The 19897-nt window shown below is 40.9% G+C and overlaps 1 protein-coding gene across 1 annotated transcript in view; it reads right to left on the bottom strand.

Annotated features, from left to right (window-relative positions):
- Positions 1-8582: 8582 nt before the first annotated feature.
- Positions 8583-19897, bottom strand: part of tamalin (trafficking regulator and scaffold protein tamalin) — a 13409-nt gene continuing 2094 nt past the window's right edge. Inside the window, exons 2-8 of the mRNA XM_080763773.1 lie at positions 19527-19579; positions 18496-18550; positions 16526-16628; positions 13487-13580; positions 12032-12098; positions 11110-11176; positions 8583-9819 (exon numbers count right to left, since the gene is read on the bottom strand). Coding sequence (XP_080619899.1) covers positions 9323-9819; positions 11110-11176; positions 12032-12098; positions 13487-13580; positions 16526-16628; positions 18496-18550; positions 19527-19579 — 936 coding nt within the window. The 3' untranslated portion in view covers positions 8583-9322. The remainder of the gene's footprint in view (positions 9820-11109; positions 11177-12031; positions 12099-13486; positions 13581-16525; positions 16629-18495; positions 18551-19526; positions 19580-19897) is intronic.

Raw genomic sequence — 19897 nt, 5'->3', positions numbered from 1 at the left:
ACCGTGGGCTATAGCCCATATCGTACGGCATACTATAGCGCGCCGTTTTTCATCATTTTTGAAGATTTGAAAAAAATGACGAAATGACAAAAACCATGGGTTATAGCCCATGTTTTTTGAAATTTTGAAAAAAAGAAGTTAGCCTCGTTTCTCATCATTTTGGACCGTGGGCTATAGCCCATATCGTACGGCATACTATAGCGCGCCGTTTTTCATCATTTTTGAGGATTTGAAAAAAATGACGAAATGACAAAAAAGATGGGTTATAGCCCATGTTTTTTGAAATTTTGAAAAAAAAAGTTAGCCTCGTTTCTCATCATTTTGGACCGTGGGCTATAGCCCATATCGTACGGCATACTATAGCGCGCCGTTTTTCATCATTTTTGAAGATTTGAAAAAAATGACGAAATGACAAAAACGATGGGTTATAGCCCATGTTTTTTGAAATTTTAAAAAAATAAGTTATCCTCGTTTCTCATCATTTTGGACCGTGGGCTATAGCCCATATCGTACGGCATACTATAGCGCGCCGTTTTTCATCATTTTTGAAGATTTGAAAAAAATGACAAAATGACAAAAACGATGGGTTATAGCCCATGTTTTTTGAAATTTTGAAAAAAAGAAGTTAGCCTCGTTTCTCATCATTTTGGACCGTGGGCTATAGCCCATATCGTACGGCATACTATAGCGCGCCGTTTTTCATCATTTTTGAGGATTTGAAAAAAATGACGAAATGACAAAAAAGATGGGTTATAGCCCATGTTTTTTGAAATTTTGAAAAAAAAAAGTTAGCCTCGTTTCTCATCATTTTGGACCGTGGGCTATAGCCCATATCGTACTGCATACTATAGCGCGCCGTTTTTCATCATTTTTGAAGATTTTAAAAAAATGACAAAATGACAAAAACGATGGGTTATAGCCCATGTTTTTTGAAATTTTGAAAAAAAAAGTTAGCCTCGTTTCTCATCATTTTGGACCGTGGGCTATAGCCCATATCGTACGGCATACTATAGCGCGCCGTTTTTCATCATTTTTGAAGATTTGAAAAAATGACGAAATGACAAAAACGATGGGTTATAGCCCATGTTTTTTGAAATTTTGAAAAAATAAGTTATCCTCGTTTCTCATCATTTTGGACCGTGGGCTATAGCCCATATCGTACGGCATACTATAGCGCGCCGTTTTTCATCATTTTTGAAGATTTGAAAAAAATGACGAAATGACAAAAACGATGGGTTATAGCCCATGTTTTTTGAAATTTTGAAAAAATAAGTTATCCTTGTTTCTCATCATTTTGGACCGTGGGCTATAGCCCATATCGTACGGCATACTATAACGCGCCGTTTTTCATCATTTTTGAGGATTTGAAAAAAATGACGAAATGACAAAAACGATGGGTTATAGCCCATGTTTTTTGAAATTTTGAAAAAAAAAAGTTAGCCTCGTTTCTCATCATTTTGGACCGTGGGCTATAGCCCATATCGTACGGCATACTATAGCGCGCCGTTTTTCATCATTTTTGAAGATTTAAAAAAAATGACGAAATGACAAAAACGATGGGTTATAGCCCATGTTTTTTTAAATTTTGAAAAAAAAAGTTAGCCTCGTTTCTCATCATTTTGGACCGTGGGCTATAGCCCATATCGTACGGCATACTATAGCGCGCCGTTTTTCATCATTTTTGAAGATTTGAAAAAAATGACAAAATGACAAAAACGATGGGTTATAGCCCATGTTTTTTTAAATTTTGAAAAAAAGAAGTTAGCCTCGTTTCTCATCATTTTGGACCGTGGGCTATAGCCCATATCGTACGGCATACTATAGCGCGCCGTTTTTCATCATTTTTGAGGATTTGAAAAAAATGACGAAATGACAAAAAAGATGGGTTATAGCCCATGTTTTTTGAAATTTTGAAAAAAAAAGTTAGCCTCGTTTCTCATCATTTTGGACCGTGTGCTATAGCCCATATCGTACGGCATACTATAGCGCGCCGTTTTTCATCATTTTTGAAGATTTAAAAAAAATGACAAAATGACAAAAACGATGGGTTATAGCCCATGTTTTTTGAAATTTTGAAAAAAAAAGTTAGCCTCGTTTCTCATCATTTTGGACCGTGGGCTATAGCCCATATCGTACGGCATACTATAGCGCGCCGTTTTTCATCATTTTTGAAGATTTGAAAAAATGACGAAATGACAAAAACGATGGGTTATAGCCCATGTTTTTTGAAATTTTGAAAAAATAAGTTATCCTCGTTTCTCATCATTTTGGACCGTGGGCTATAGCCCATATCGTACGGCATACTATAGCGCGCCGTTTTTCATCATTTTTGAAGATTTGAAAAAAATGACAAAATGACAAAAACGATGGGTTATAGCCCATGTTTTTTGAAATTTTGAAAAAAAAAGTTATCCTCGTTTCTCATCATTTTGGACCATGGGCTATAGCCCATATCGTACGGCATACTATAGCGCGCCGTTTTTCATCATTTTTGAGGATTTGAAAAAAATGACGAAATGACAAAAACGATGGGTTATAGCCCATGTTTTTTGAAATTTTGGAAAAAAAAAGTTAGCCTCGTTTCTCATCATTTTGGACCGTGGGCTATAGCCCATATCGTACGGCATACTATAGCGCGCCGTTTTTCATCATTTTTGAAGATTTAAAAAAAATGACGAAATGACAAAAACGATGGGTTATAGCCCATGTTTTTTTAAATTTTGAAAAAAAAAGTTAGCCTCGTTTCTCATCATTTTGGACCATGGGCTATAGCCCATATCGTACGGCATACTATAGCGCTTCGTTTTTCATCATTTTTGAAGATTTGAAAAAAATGACGAAATGACAAAAACGATGGGTTATAGCCCATGTTTTTTGAAATTTTGAAAAAATAAGTTATCCTCGTTTCTCATCATTTTGGACCATGGGCTATAGCCCATATCGTACGGCATACTATAGCGCGCCGTTTTTCATCATTTTTGAAGATTTGAAAAAAATGACGAAATGACAAAAACGATGGGTTATAGCCCATGTTTTTGGAAATTTTGAAAAAATAAGTTATCCTCGTTTCTCATCATTTTGGACCGTGGGCTATAGCCCATATCGTACGGCATACTATAGCGCGCCGTTTTTCATCATTTTTGAGGATTTGAAAAAAATGACGAAATGACAAAAACGATGGGTTATAGCCCATGTTTTTGGAAATTTTGAAAAAATAAGTTATCCTCGTTTCTCATCATTTTGGACCGTGGGCTATAGCCCATATCGTACGGCATACTATAGCGCGCCGTTTTTCATCATTTTTGAAGATTTGAAAAAAATGACGAAATGACAAAAACGATGGGTTATAGCCCATGTTTTTGGAAATTTTGAAAAAATAAGTTATCCTCGTTTCTCATCATTTTGGACCGTGGGCTATAGCCCATATCGTACGGCATACTATAGCGCGCCGTTTTTCATCATTTTTGAGGATTTGAAAAAAATGACGAAATGACAAAAACGATGGGTTATAGCCCATGTTTTTTGAAATTTTGAAAAAAAAAAGTTAGCCTCGTTTCTCATCATTTTGGACCGTGGGCTATAGCCCATATCGTACGGCATACTATAGCGCGCCGTTTTTCATCATTTTTGAAGATTTGAAAAAAATGACGAAATGACAAAAACGATGGGTTATAGCCCATGTTTTTTGAAATTTTGAAAAAAAAAGTTATCCTCGTTTCTCATCATTTTGGACCATGGGCTATAGCCCATATCGTACGGCATACTATAGCGCGCCGTTTTTCATCATTTTTGAGGATTTGAAAAAAATGACGAAATGACAAAAACGATGGGTTATAGCCCATGTTTTTTGAAATTTTGAAAAAAAAAGTTATCCTCGTTTCTCATCATTTTGGACCGTGGGCTATAGCCCATATCGTACGGCATACTATAGCGCGCCGTTTTTCATCATTTTTGAAGATTTGAAAAAAATGACGAAATGACAAAAACGATGGGTTATAGCCCATGTTTTTTGAAATTTTGAAAAAAAAAGTTAGCCTCGTTTCTCATCATTTTGGACCGTGGGCTATAGCCCATATCGTACGGCATACTATAGCGCGCCGTTTTTCATCATTTTTGAAGATTTGAAAAAAATGACGAAATGACAAAAACGATGGGTTATAGCCCATGTTTTTTGAAATTTTGAAAAAATAAGTTATCCTCGTTTCTCATCATTTTGGACCATGGGCTATAGCCCATATCGTACGGCATACTATAGCGCGCCGTTTTTCATCATTTTTGAGGATTTGAAAAAAATGAAAAAATGGAAAAAAAATCTGCAATTTCCGCAATTTCCATTTCCGCAATTTCCGAAATTACCGCAATTTCCGCAATTTCCATTTCCGCAATTTCTGCAATTACCATTTCCGCAATTTCCGCAATTCCGCAATTTGACAAAAACGATGGGTTATAGCCCATCATTTTGGACCATGGGCTATAGCCCATATCGTACGGCATAGTATAGCTATAACCTACCCAGTCAATATACCGTTACTCAAGGCTCCCACTGAATGAAACCAGGAAAGGACCATGGAGGCTCTGGAAGTACAGAGGATAAATTAGGCTACCAGTTGACTAACGTTGTCCCCATGTCAAAAACCTTCTTAAAACCCACCCTTTACTGACTCCGGCAGCATCCCAGCTCCCCCTCACAAAACATCACACCTGCTGAATTCTGTAAATGGAACAGGCTACCGTATTAAATGTCACTAATTAAAATATATCCCCACATAATCTAAATGAATTATCAAAGCATCAACATTTGTTTTTAGGTTAAGTACTAACTATAGGCTCCAGGTCCCCAACAAACATGAGGCCTCAAACCTGGCCTCACCCCTTAATGGGGCAGTGCTACTACACTTATACAAAATAGTATATTTATAATAGTATATTACTGATCAATTTCTCCCATGGGCAAGTTTATGCTTTGAACCAATAGGGATTTAAACAAACTTCAACCCTATATATTCAACTTAGATTATAGTAAGGTCTTGCCTTGCTATACAATCCACTGGGGCACAATGTTGTCTTCCTGAGAACATTTTCTGGGAACACAGTAGTACAGTTAAGTATCTAGCTGCTCTCTGTCCTGCCTGCTTTCCGGGAGCTAGCTCTTGGAAAACCCTGGTGAGTCAACATCCTTTATCCTCGTGGACAAACACAGGACTGGGTTGCAGCTCACAGAATTCCTCGCTCAAGCCTAGACTCTCTCTGTTTCCATAACCTGCCCATGTGTGAGCGTCTGCCTGCCAGGCTGATGTAGGCCGACTTGATGGGAAGTTAGTATAATGCCCTGCACTCTACTCTACTCTACTTTACAGAAATGTAATTTTCATCATGAATAACACTATACAGAAATGTTGAGCATGCGCATGTTATTTGTTCAACAACCCCTGAAAAAAACAAAAGTCTGATGTTCAGAACAGGCTGATCTTTACCACTTCCGCTGGCTGGAGACAGGAAGAGGTAATGGTCACTGTTTTCTTTCTTCTGCCATAAGCATAGATTACAGCCAAATGTATGATGAGTGAGCGTATACTTTGTTAGATGCTGATGGGTTTGCACTGTAAGGATGAATATGCTTGCTGAGGCCAAAGAAAGTGAAATATTCCACATTCAGTTACTGTAATGTGGAAAAACCTTCGAGATCGAGTCCAGAGTGAGTTCAAAGATATTGGCTTATGTCATTTCCTGCTATTGTTTCTGAAGACTTTCGCTTTTGTTGTCGATTTACTGCACAGACATGCTGGCTTCAGTCTGACAACTGCTTGGTGAGTCAACTTAAGTGTTATATAACAGTCCCATCATCTCCCATTTGAGTAAAGTGACCTCTAGGTGTGATAGTGGAGCAGAATACCTTTTTCCTCAAGTATTTCAACAGATGCAAAATAATGCTTTCTCTTCCATGTGCTCAAAGACATGAAGCAAACATGAGAGAGAGGTGGGGGGCGGGGGGAGAGACCGTTGACAGGTGGTTACTTATCTCACATTTGCCTGCGCAAACATTATAACGCCACATTGAAAAAAAGGAACTGGACTGAAAGACCGTTGCACACACTAACACCAGCTGTACACTACACATCCGTATATTGACCACAGGTCTCACAAATCCTGATGAATGATGTGTGTGTGTGTGTGTGTGTGTGTGTGTGTGTGTGTGTGTGTGTGTGTGTGTGTGTGTGTGTGTGTGTGTGTGTGTGTGTGTGTGTGTGCGCGCGCGCGCGCGTGAATGCGTGTATTTGCTTGAGGAGAGGTTGATTTGGATGAGCTGCAGATATTTGGTTTTCCAGGTGGATACATTTGTAACTTGAGTTAGCTATTAAGAGATGATGATGAATGGGATGTGTTACCATAGTAACCGAACAGGATGTTAATTTCTCAGCAGGCAGACTTTGCAGGGGAACAATTTCTTGTCAAACAATAAGTAGGTCGGGAGTTGCTTATTGTCGGTATCAGCCGGTAACGCACAGGAGTCTGTCCCTCTATCTATGGTCTGTCCCCGCTACAATGCGGGGTAGACCCCTGGGAGATGGATGCTCTGCTCCCAGTACTTATTGCACGACTTGCTGCACCCAAGCCATGCTTACTCATATGATGAGTTGGCAGTGCCCAGGATCGAACCCATGAACTTGTGGTCCAAAGGCAAGAGCCCTACCGACTGAGCTACCTAGACGCAACTGTATTGTCAAACATATTCACCTTCAAAATAATTTAATAAAATCACCATACTGAAAAAGTTGCAAAATATTTTTTGAGTAGCTTGTGATACACACACGCACGCACGCACACACACACACACACACACACACACACACACACACACACACACACACACACACACACACACACACACACACACACACACACACACACACACACACATATCTGTATTATAAGATAGAAGAATACGGTATATTCCTATTTCCTATATGTGAAATAAAAAGCTTTACTTGTTCTGCAAGGATGTGTGTTAAACACCGGTACCAATCTGCAATCGATGTGTGTATTTACCATGCACAGTAAAGCCATTTAATGCGTTGTGAGCTTGTACAGCTGGGTGTGTGTTAAACACCGGTACCAATCTGCAATCGATGTGTGTATTTACCATGCACAGTAAAGCCATTTAATGCGTTGTGAGCTTGTACAGCTGGGCGCGACACCGTTGTGCGATAAAATATAAATCAGGCTTTATAGCTCAATGTAGACCACTCTCCTACTGTTTCCTCGTGTTACACACAGGCCATAGTGAAGCAAACATCTGCCCATTCTGAACACAGATCCATTTATTTGACCGGAGGCACAGACAGTTCGTCACAAAGCGTGACGGCTGGAGCCCTGATCAGGCTTGAGTAAGCAGTTTGGTCTGGACTTCCTCGGCCACAGTGGCACAACTGTGTCCACTTCCTCCTCTCAGAGGTCTCATATGTCATAACTGACAAGACTGTAAAAGGACATTTCCAGCAGGAGCCACAAATATCTGTACACCCATTGCAACACGGCACATGTATTTTTCCACATACCGGTATTCTTTTTCCCATTCTGGTAACAGTAGGGTATTACTAATATACAGAATATATGTATAATAGTTTCCATGTATACCGGCTTACTATATGGGAAATAAATAAAAACAAGCTAAAATGACCCCCGACTGGCTAGGCCCAAACTCACTGGTATGCAAACAAAACAAATTCACCACTTAGGCTTTGAATCAACAGTGGTGTTTTAACAGTGGGGTGATGTCCAAACAATTGTAATTTAGCTGGCAACCCCCTATTTGACCTCCCACTGTGTTAATTGCGTCAACTGTGTGCTCCATCATTTAGCCATTCATTAAATGGCTCTTTCACGCTTTGTTTTTACGTCGCCACTATCATCTAATTATTGCCCTCAGACTTTGCCATGAGCGCAGGCCAACGTGCAGAATGCTCTTCTACGTCAGCTTCCAAGGCAACCCGTCCTTCTGACCCCCAGTAGGGAAAGTAGGTCTGAAATATGCCTCACTGGAACACATGGCATAATGCCATCGCTCACCCTCAACAGCACTCTTGACGCAACTGTGAATGACGGGCAGTGGACAAAAGGGATGCCGACACGGAAACAGAAGCAGAGAGAGTGACCGTCATGACCTCACGGGTCAGCTGTGACCGTGGAATGAAAAGACACTAAAGCATCAGCCCACCCACCCTCCCCCCCTGCCACCCTCTTGGCCAACAGAACCCACCATGGGAATATATATGGGAGTGTTGAGCTTGAGGGAGCAAGCGTTTCGCCTGCAAGAACTGAAAGGAGGCGGTTGTGTTTGGAATTTCGGGTCATGCCTTTCTCTGCACATTCCTCAACATTCTTTTGACAATAAACTGTGTCAGACTCAATTTCAGCAGCAAACCATTTTTGATGCTCAGTTTATGAAAGCCTCTGAAACACCCACAACCTGACACTATCCTCCGAGGTTTTGGCAGGGACCAAGTGTTATGATATAGCATACAAGCTAGCACTGGTTTTAGTTAAAGAGAAAAAGACTCAAGTGTGGAAATTACGAACAGATTTTGTACAGGGTTTGCAGTCTGGTGGTGGTGGTATGTGGTTGTACAAAAAAACAGCTGAAGCCTTTGGAACATACCGCTATTCTTGCATATTCTGCAGAAAATAAGCTAATCTTATCAGAAATGCCATATTTATTTTTAGGGATGGTAACTTTGGCAAGACAAAACAAAGAGTTTATTTCAATCATCCCAAGTACAAAAGAGTGCCAGATTTAATTGCTTACAAAATGCCATGGTGTCTTGGACATTCACCATGGGTGTATTTTATTCAATTGTCAAAATAAAGCTTGGCTCATGCAGTAGAAAAAAAAGGGAAAAAAAGGAAAAAGAAAATCGTTCATTCTGTACACAAATCAGAAATGTTAAAATAAATAAATAACTTAAACAACAACACAAAGATGCTATGCAATAAACATAGTTTAGCATGTTAAATCAATGCAAACAAAATAATGCAGCCAGAGTTTGTCTAGTTACATCTAGGCACTTCAACATGGCGAGGTGCAACTGTGCTGCTACACAGTAAGCAAAAATCCGGAGTGTTGACTAAACTGAAGAGGCCGATTGAACTCGGAAAGTACAATTTCAGAGTATTCTGAATTCAATCAACACTCCGGATTTTGCTGTGCGTTTTGGTCTCATTCTCATCTGTCTTTGGTACTGCTTATACTGTATTCTTTGGGGGTTAGTCGGACAGTCATTGGTAACCTTGAAGTCTTTTGGTCCGTTCGGTGCAACCCCGGTCATCAGAGCTTGCTCTCCTCCTCTTCCAGTGGTCGGTTCAAACCAGGGATGAATTTGAGCAGTTGCCTCCGGAAGCTTTTCTGTTTGGGTTTCCTCGGAAGCGAGCCAAAGCCTCCTTGCTTCTCTCCCGGGGCCGACGTCGATGAAGGCCCCCTCAAGTAGCTGCGTGTGCTGGCGCTGCGAGTCAAGTGGGTCTTGGCCGTCATGAAGAGCTCGCTGGCTGGTCGTAGACGCTGCTTCCTCTGCACTGGCGGTGGTTGCTCTTTCGGCGGCTGCTCCGTGTCGACGCCCTCCAGGTCCACGTTGCGCTCTCCTTGGTACAGGCAGGTCTGGTAGAGCGGGTCGTCCTCTGTGGCCGTGCTGAGGTAGCTGACGCTGCTGCTGGTGCTGCCGGTGCCGCGGATGGCTCTCAGAGCAGCAGGGCTGGGGGCGCCCAGGCTGCCGTACACTCCCGCCGACTCCAGGGACTCATACACTGAAGCGTCACTCATTACTATGCCTGCCGGACAGAAACATTATAATGAAACATTATAATGTTAATGTTATTGAATGTTATTGTTATCTGATCGGGGCGAGATGATAATATTCAGAATTATTCTTTTTTTTTTTTTTGGCATTTCGCTTTTCGCTTGCCGTATGCTAACGCTCTGTGCAACTATTAGCTTGTCATTGACTCCCATGTTAGCGCGGCGGAAAGAATGACTCGTATCTCCTGATCCAGGGCGCTCTCCGTGGTGATGAATGGATCGATATACTGCCGCTGCATTTCTGCTCCTCATCCGTCTCTCCCGCAAAATATGAACTCTTTTTGGAGCGTATATAAATATATTAAGATGATCGGAGATTGTGAGGTCACTTTGTCAGTCAACTTTTTTAAGAAAGTATTTCCGGTTCATGGCTTTCAAAATAGAAGCGATCACTACTCTGGCGATTACTCTGGCGCAAGCAGCGCCTTTATTTTGATGCAGTTCCGGTACTAAATGTGTTTTAATGGCATGGAATCATGGATATTGTTGCCGTCGTTGTAAACTGTACTCCAGTAGATCCAATGTAGTTATTATTGCTCAGAAGGTCGCTAACACTTTATTGGTTAAATATTTATAAATTATTATATTTACTTAAAACTTTTTCATTTTCAATTTTCAAAATAGCCAACGTACAAGCTCCTAAATCTGCCATTTTCACTACTTTTACAGGACAGAGCATTCATTTATGAAAAGATATTATATGGAGATACAATAGATTCTACACCAACGATGTGCAAAGTAGAATTGATTACAAAGGTTCATCCCTTTCAACAGTGGTGTCATGCTCGTTGCACGGAAAAAATAATACGTGCATGCGCAGGTACAGCACGGTATGGTGAACGCGCGTGCACACTAGAACACATCCCCCTAGAATCTAGGTGGGTCTTCTATTAATCTATTGTATCTATAGGGCCTAGATACAATAGAAGACGCACCATGTAGGCTACCCAGACAGTGGGTAAGTGGGTTACTTGCATAACAGGTTTACTGGTGGTGAGCACGCCCCACTTGATTCACGACGTGTCAAGTACCCAAATCAAATTGCTACTTTGCATAACAACAGTTTTAACTGTGTCTAAAACGCTCATACACTACTAGGATATCGCACATGACATACATGCGCGTGCGGGGGACTCATTATAATGCCGTACCACAGAAAAAAAGAAAAACACCATTACACCACTGCCCTTCAAGAATGGTGGGATCTTGATTTTCTCCGGTGAGTTCAAACATGAGCACAGATTTAAAACCACATGACGTACCATGAACCAGTCTCTGCTCCTGCATCATCAACGATCTGTATTCGTCCCACTTTTCAGTCAGGGTTTGCTGGAAACAAAACAAAGACACATTTTGAAATGATCATAGAAGGAAATCCACTATAAACCGCAACACGTCATCTAGAAATGCATGAAAATGGCATGATCGCAAGTTAAATGCTTTGAGTGGCATCACCTACTAACTTATTAGTTAAAGTTTTTTCCTTGATAATGGGTATTACCATTATAGATTTTTTTCTCTTCTTAAAAACCTCTATTTCTGTGGACACATCCAACAGTTCATTTGACAGAGAAGCCTCATCTCACAATGTGAAAGCAAAAATATACAGGCATCCTCACACATCTTAAACAAAGACGGTCCAAATAATACTGTAGGTAATGCCAACTTCTTATGAAAGAAAATGTTTAAAAGAAAAAGGTACCAAAATCATGGCACTGCGTCTTTCAATTTTTTCAGGCACTATGTCCTTTAGTGCAATCCAAATACAGTACGTTGCCAGCAGTATGTACTTCCAGACACAAGGCCATTATGGATTATGCTGGAGACAGCTGCTGTAATCTTGGGGAGGGGAGGGGGGGCACTCTACCAAGTGCTTTTTAACAGCCATGTGCAAGAATGTGCCGTTTTTGTCCTCCCAAGCACACACAGCCATCAGTGTTGCATGCTGGAGAGATACAGCGCATGCAACAGGTGGTGCAGTTTGGGGAAACAGGTGGAGAGAGGGGGAATGCCGTCTATATGTGGCAAGCAACATGGTGGTATAGACCTCTGTATACTCTCTGTCTGGCCTGTGTGAGGCTGCAGGACAACACATCTACGTCGACCCAGAGAGAACTGGCCATAAAAACAGTGTTCCACTCCAGTGTGGTGTGATGGTGGTGCAGGTTTGAGCAAGTCGTTTACCTTCAGATACTGCAGCCGTGCTTCTAGCTCCTCTTTTCGGATGGAGTCGCTGAAAACCGTCTCCAGCCTAAAAACGGGGGGCAGCAGAAAGCAGTAGAATTAATAAGAATAAGCATTACAGGAAGTAGTAATAAAACACACAACATATGGCAATTAAGAGGGCTGAGGAATCTAGAGTAACCATATGAAGGGTTCTTTTCATGAAACCCAGACGGGAATGGGTCTGGTCTCAAGGGTTTACAAGTGGGGGGGGGGAATAAAGGACATATACTATTTCCACTCTGACACTTGAGAATTCTCTTTTAAAATCACATGACTGAACATTTGCCCCATTTTTATAGAGCTCGTTTTCACTTGAACAGTTACTTAATATCCCCATTTACGAAGTACTTGTAAAAGTGGTGGTGGGAATAATTTGATGTCAGCTCAGCTGTAAAAGGATGCACATAGTGGTACTGTGATGCGGTTAACCTCACTGTTTAAGCAGTAGCATTCAAAGCTTATGAACGGGCCTCACTAATTGCCCTTTTGATCTTTTACAAGCATAAGTGTTACGTCTGAGAATGAGTCAGTGTGAGGGGGAAATGTGGTTGCAATTACGTAAACACCCTATGTGCACACTATTTTTGCAAACTCTAGTACTGTGAACAATATTCTACACTTGCAGTTGGGATACATAGATGCCATAAATTATAGTCAAAGCTTTTGATGGTCAAATAAGTTAAATGATGGGCTCTGAACAAAGCAAATGATCTGGTATACCTTTCAGTTCAGCCACAAGGCAGAAACTGGAAGCATACGTTGACATTAGAGATGTGGGGAACTAACTATGTACATGAGAATAAAATGTATCAATCAATTTAAAACTAATGAACTGAAAATGTTTAATAACTAATTAAAATGCTGTCAAATATCGGATATGGTCACCATGAAATATACAATATTAACATCATGTGAAGAGGAAAACGTGGCTTTGTATTGTATATGAAAACAAACGTTTGTTTCTAAGAGCTTGGCTTTTTCAAAAGAATGAAAGGCTTTGTCACACAACCGTAGCTGATAGACAACTAGGAAACCTCAAGACAGTGGAAAACATTTCAGACATGCAAGACAAGATGGTCCAACATGGGCCAAACCCCAGATCCTTTAGATAATGGTGAATCCTGTTTCTCTCTCACACACACACACACACACACACACACACACACACACACACACACAGAATTAACCGCATCAAAAGCGTGATAGTGTCTTTTTAATGATTCTGTTATCACAAACACACACACACACACACACACACACACACACACACACACACACACACACACACAATTAACTGAACACACATCAAAAGCGTGATAGTGTCTTTTTAATGATTCTGTTATCACAATCTTTCCATGTTTTTTCCCCCAACCATCCACAAGCGCTTTGTTCCAAAATGTGCACGTTTCTTACCGTATTGTACTGCCACAAGCCCTGATGAGCTGAACAATGTCTTTGTGCCGAAACCCCTCCACTGTGGCCTCGTTGACACTCGCGATGGTGTCCCCTGTGCACGCAAACACCACATGTGTTAAATAGACAGCAGATGTACAGCCTTCCATCGTGGCTTCGTTTCACTCAGTAGTAGCCAACGAAAGCCGTTTCCATCCCCATATCGGTTAACCACATGAGCCTTGGTGTCCCCGTTCTGGGTATTTCATAATAGGCACGCATGCTGCGAAAACAGCATATCTACAAGGTACCCTCACAAAAACATGCAGTAATCCTGGTCTCTAAACTGCCTCCCCCTGGCCAGCCGGGGCGCCTGATGGAGGGGAAAGGAACTGGTTGGAATAACGTGTTCCTTTCACGCGCTACGTCCAACCAGGGAAACTCCCCCCTGTCAGGTGTAAAGGAGCAACTTGGACACTCAAGCATGAAGGTTAAGTCCGTTGCTCTCCCCAGGTTGGCGGAGGGTGTGTAGAGCCCAGGATCACAGTAGATGATTGACACAGGGGTGAAAAATGGGTTACAAAATCGTGGGATAAAAAATATATACAAAAAAAAAAAAGCATATCTACGAGGGTAGTCCCCTTGTAGATATGTACAGTAGATATATGTGTAGGTACCCAAGGCTTACAGGTACCCTTGTAGGTACCTGTGAGGTAGGCTTGCAAGTAGGCCCTTTTCACCTGAGAGATTTGGTGTAGAGGAAGAAACAGAGGGGTGGCGAGTTTAACCCATTTTGGGCGGGAACCCCTTTTGGTATTAGCATTATCTTATGCTTTAGCTATTGAAAAATAGCAGATCTACAAACTCATAGCTCGCCACCGAGTGGCGCGCTATGAGCTTGTATAGGTCTGCTATTTTTTTTTAATCGAAGAACGACGGACATAGAAAGTTAGAAACATAGCTTTTTCAGAAAACTGTCAGGATGTAGAAGACATTTTTAGAATCTGATCTCAGGTCAAAATGGGTTTTAAAGCCCTGGTGGACCTCAGTCAACAAGGTATACATGGGTTCAAGTGGTTAATGGTTTGCGAATCAATCAGAGAATTTCTTCCTTTAGTTCCTGCGGCTCATACAGTATGTTGCACACATGTTGTAAAAACAGTCATATCCTTCAGAATAAGCCGTGATGCTTGATCACGGTGCTGCTTTACATTCTCCATCAACTTCTGAAGTTGACGATACCATGGACCCCTCTGTTCTATTTCTGTTTCCACATCTGACTCACATCTGTTATTTCTATTATAATCACACTGAGATGAGCCTCTACCGAGAACCATACCGAATTGGTTTTGGATGGGGTCGGAACTCGGAACTCTCATGTTTAATGGCTGGTAAACTGTGAGACTATAAAGCACAGTATACAAAAGTATTTTAATCCCTTTCAAAAAAGCACCGCCCCATTCTCCCGCGTGAGATGAATTCATCTGGTTCAGGCCAGCATGACAAAGGGAGCGGAAAGTAGGAAGTGAAACTCAATGAGACATAATAAGCGGCCCATCTTCAAACTCGCCTTCCGTTTATGACTCATTAACTGCAAGTCTAAAGGTTTGTTGAGGCCCTGTCAAAAACCCTCCTCAATAATTATTTGTTCAAGTGTCTTTGAACAGGGCAGCGACCCGCCAAACAGTAAGGTGGCTCAGTGGTAAACATCAAATTAATTCAAACCTGACTGGGGACATTCTGTGTAGTATTTGCATGTTCTCCCCATATTCACGCCAGTTTACCCACAACACCAAAATAAATGCATGTTAGGCAATAGGCACATAAACCTATCAGTGCCCTTGAGCAAGGTATTGGTGGTCCCCCCAGGCACAGGCAGGGGAACAATTTCCCCACGGCGATCAATAAAGTATAACGTAAACACTTTCAACTAGGCCTGCAAAAGTTAATCAAACTTAATTGATTTAATAGATCAATTTGAATTAAATTATAATTATCCTATACTTCAAGCGCAAGGGGGAGGGACAATCCATTATTAAACATATGTCAGATTTCCTTTAGGGTTACTACCGTAGTGATATTTCTAGGCGAGTATATATATATTTTATTTTCTGCCTGCTTTGTTAATAATGATTACCTTCTTATAGTTTGTAATGCCCCTTTTCACTCCTGGTGTCAGTTTTAATGGGGGTAAAGCACGAGGTAAAGCACTGTGAGTTTGCAGGATCCTAATGCATGGCAAGGAGCATCAAGGAAAATCCTGTTGTGGTCTGCATACTATGTTTCTACACTATGTTCTTTATTTATGTTTTTCAAAATCTTTTTATTGAAAGTTTTCAATAACAGAGATCTCAGAGGTAAGCCATTGAGAGGGTGAAGATAGCCTCGGGTCTCCTCCGATACCCGGGTCGTCAAGCCACCATCTTCTTTTCAGCTGACGGTGAAGGGTCTCACTAGGGGCACAGAATGCATGTGGAGATACACGCTATCCCCCCAGCCCCACCTCCCCCCCTGAACATGTGCCCTGGTTTCTAAACCCTCACCCTAACCTCCCACGGGGCAGCACACCTAAACCTAACCTTAACCCTCTCCCAACCCTTATGTCTAACCAATGACTAGTCTAAACTAAGTATGCACCCCAAAATGCTAAGCATACACTCTCAGTGTTACATTAACACTGAGGATTTTATATACTAGATATGGCACAGTCATCATGATGCATCCTGTGTAAGAGTACACCGACTGGAAAATAAGTACACAGAGTCATGTGTGTACTTCCTTAAACAGCAGACTGACTGACGTAAAGGGAAACCCTGTTTCAAAACTTCTCCTTTCCCCCTGGTGTGTATTTTAAGGACTTCCAAAAGGCTATTTCATGTATAGTTACATACTGTAGGAGGGAAATAAACAACTCTTATACAGTAGCCTATCAGCGGGCACTAGGATTCATCCTTTTAGCAGCCCTTGTATTATACTGTACTTCCCTGTGCTTGTCCATGCAAACTGTTAATAAATAATTCAACCAATCAAAACTAATCATGATTATAATCTATCACTTACCAATTTTTAGTCCTGCTAGCTGTGCAGGGCTGTCATCATGCACCTTGCACACAAAAGTGCACATCTCTACTGAGTTCTGGCCCTGGTGATGCAATCCATATGTCTGGATGGAAAAGGGGAAACATATTGGAAAAAAAGAGACTTAATGTCTGGAAAAGAGAAAACATATTCCATGAGCTATATTTCCCTTTTATATAGCAGAGTATCACATCATATTCTTTTAATAAGAAACTTTATAAAGCGCTATTCGAAGCCAGGTTACACAGTGCTTTACAAAAATAAGTTGCAGCAAGATGTCAATAAGAAAATGTAAGTAAAGTCAAATTCTAAAGATACTGTAATTGATAAACAATTGAGGAACTACAGCCCCAGAATGCTACCCTGATAACACATTGATGTGCACTGTTGGATGTGCAATGTGGGATGATACACCCCCCACACACACACACACACACACACACACACACACACACAGTACAGTACAGTGAGTTAGCTCACTCTGATATGAAGAAGGAAGGTTGATAACATCAGTTCATTATCATATGCAGGCTGCTAGTGCAAACATGCATGCAAAGCAAGGGGATCGTTTCTCCTGTGGCATCATAAACCAATAGCCTCCCTCGTCCTCGTATCTATTTTTGTTTGTGTAAATTTGACAGTTCTAATATTGTGTTTCCTTGGTCACCATGTGCATTGTTAGATACACACATACATGTTCTTCCTTTTATCATTAACCATAGTCTATCGGGAAGGCCCGGTTCCTGCAGACTTCCTCTCGTCATGAGTATCATATCAGCACAGTTAACTTCCCAATGCTGTCAAATTAGGCACCCGGCCGGAACGTCACAACTCACATGATTGTCAACATTTCCAAAAACTAAAACTGACTAAAGATCTTTCAAAAGCGAGAAAACAAAGACACCGTCTGTCTTGAGATAATAGTTATTAGTATTAAAATTTCGTGTGCTTTTGCGATAATATGTATCTGCTAGGTAAATGTAAATAATTCTTAAGATTTCACAAAAAAGACGGATTTACATAATTTAAGACATTTAAGCAGGAAACTCAAAGTCATCCGTCCTCCTGCCCTGATGATCTCACTTCCCTAAACCATGCAGGAAGGGAGGAACCTCAATCTAATCCTCAAATAGAACTATATAGATTTGTTCTGAACTGTGACCATTTTGTGATTACATGAACTTGCTTCAGGTTTCAAAAGGCTTCTGATCAAGTGTGGTATTTAAAGAATGAGATCAATTAAATCCTATAACATTGATTATATATTGTGTCAAGGTGCCTGAGAGAGAATAAGGAGTAGAGTGAGGTGTGGGAAATTTAACAGGGGATGTTTTTTTTTGCCATCCCGGAAGTTGCCTGATCCATTGCCGATTTCCAGTGGAATTGTTGCATTGGGTTTTGGAAGGGCTTACATTAGACTTGTATCAACTCATTTTGTTCAACAAGAAATCAACAGCTTTTAAAATCTTTGAACCACGCAGGCAATACAAGTTTTTAAAAAGCACATACAATTGTTGAAGGAATACAATGTTAAACTCTTGGGCTTCTGTTAACTGCAGACCTTATTTCCTGCATACATCTACACTGCAGTAACATTGACATTTTGGCGAGGGAACCCATTACAAAACACTATTTAAGTTAAAAGTGCAAAACCTTTTGTCTGCCGAGTCTGTCCTAGGAGCTTGAGTGTAAAAGCAGGTATTCCAAGGGATTGCGTGTGAGAAAAACACACAGCTTCAAAAATAGATGCTGGGAGTTAACAGCCCTGTCTTCACAGTCATGGGACAACATCCATCAGTATTTAAAACATATACAGTATTTGACCTTTTGCCCTACTGACACATGCACACCATGAGATTAAAATACTTAATAGATCAAATCCATATGCATTGGTCACTTGGATTTGTAAATATGAACATGATGGGCCAAGATTTAAGAGTGTGTCTTCTTACCTGGATCTCAAAACCAAAAGTCTCATCATCTTTCTTCTCCAGAACCACCACCTTTCTGATAAAACAAAAAAGCAAATAAGAGATTATTGTATTGGTCTATTCTGATTGCAGTGATGGTAGAACAAATGTCTCCCATAGTAATCATCACCATAAATTGCTGAGCTTTTGAGTGCATTTTCCATATTTTTTCTGGTGAGGAAACCTTTCAGGATTATCAGATCTGGGATTTATTCTGCGTATGAATTGAATGATATTACAGGCGACCCGCTGGCCAAGTGGTCCAGGCACATGCCACATGTGGGCTTTGGCCTGGCAGCTCGTCGCGTGTTCGAGTCCCCTTCATGACGAAATAAAATAAAGACAGCAAAGCCACAAAAAAAAAAAAAAAAGGATATTACAGAACCATGGCGGTGCAAAATGCTACGTTTGGAATATTGCTGTGCAAATAAAAAAAACGCGAATCGTTTTCCACGGTGCAAAGCCAGAATGAGCAAATCATCCGGACATTCACAGCATGCACTATAATCCTCTCTTCCATGCAAGGCGTTATCTCAAATTGTTCAACAATATATGTCTGTTGTCTCCAACTGAACAAGTGATCGGCTATGTCCGGCAGGCTCTGCGTCGTAACTAACAAGAAAATATATACGGGGTCTGTTTGACAGAGTGACGTCAAGAAGCCATCTGAGAAAGTACATCAATAGAAGACATGAAAATTAATGAAATCCCTTGAGAATATCATACATAACAATGACTATTAATATAGAAGCCTACTGTTTAACTGAGTGCCTTGAAGTAACTTTGATTATTGCTCAGTCAAGGGATGCTGAGACTAGAGGCCTTTACATTTGTGGCCCTTTGCTTCGATAGAATTTAGTTCTTTATGGATAGGTAACGTTTATTTAAATTGACACCGGGGTGTGGATGCTCTCAAAAAGGTTTGGTTTTTCTTCATTCACCAAAACAATGGTGGAAAGATGAACATTATGGTATGAGATAGACAAAATCAGTGCGAGATGGTGAGATTGTACCTTTGTGGTTCTGGGGTCTGTGTCAGGGGTTTCCACTTCTGCAACCCCCCACCCTGTGAAAACGAAACAAAATAAGGATTACAGTACACACACTACACACCAGTTCACGACGGGATTCCCCAAAAAATTCCCTGGGGGCCGGACATGTAGATATATACTTTAATGCATCGAGTGTAGTGCTACACGTGTGAAATATCATGTATGTACTGTATGTATCATGTATTTTTAAGCCGGTGATGTGGCACGTGGCACATTTGCTCTAAACTGGAAATGCATGTCGGGCAGCTCTCTGTTTACCCCAACTCACAGACATAAGGAAAAGACGTTAAAGTAATGCCTCTATATTTAGCCATGTCTGCTGGTTTGGGACA

Source organism: Protomyctophum bolini (genome assembly GCF_963924005.1).
Source record: "Protomyctophum bolini genome assembly, chromosome: 5".
Lineage (NCBI taxonomy): Eukaryota > Metazoa > Chordata > Actinopteri > Myctophiformes > Myctophidae > Protomyctophum > Protomyctophum bolini.
This window is presented reverse-complemented; position numbering and strand designations above follow the sequence as displayed.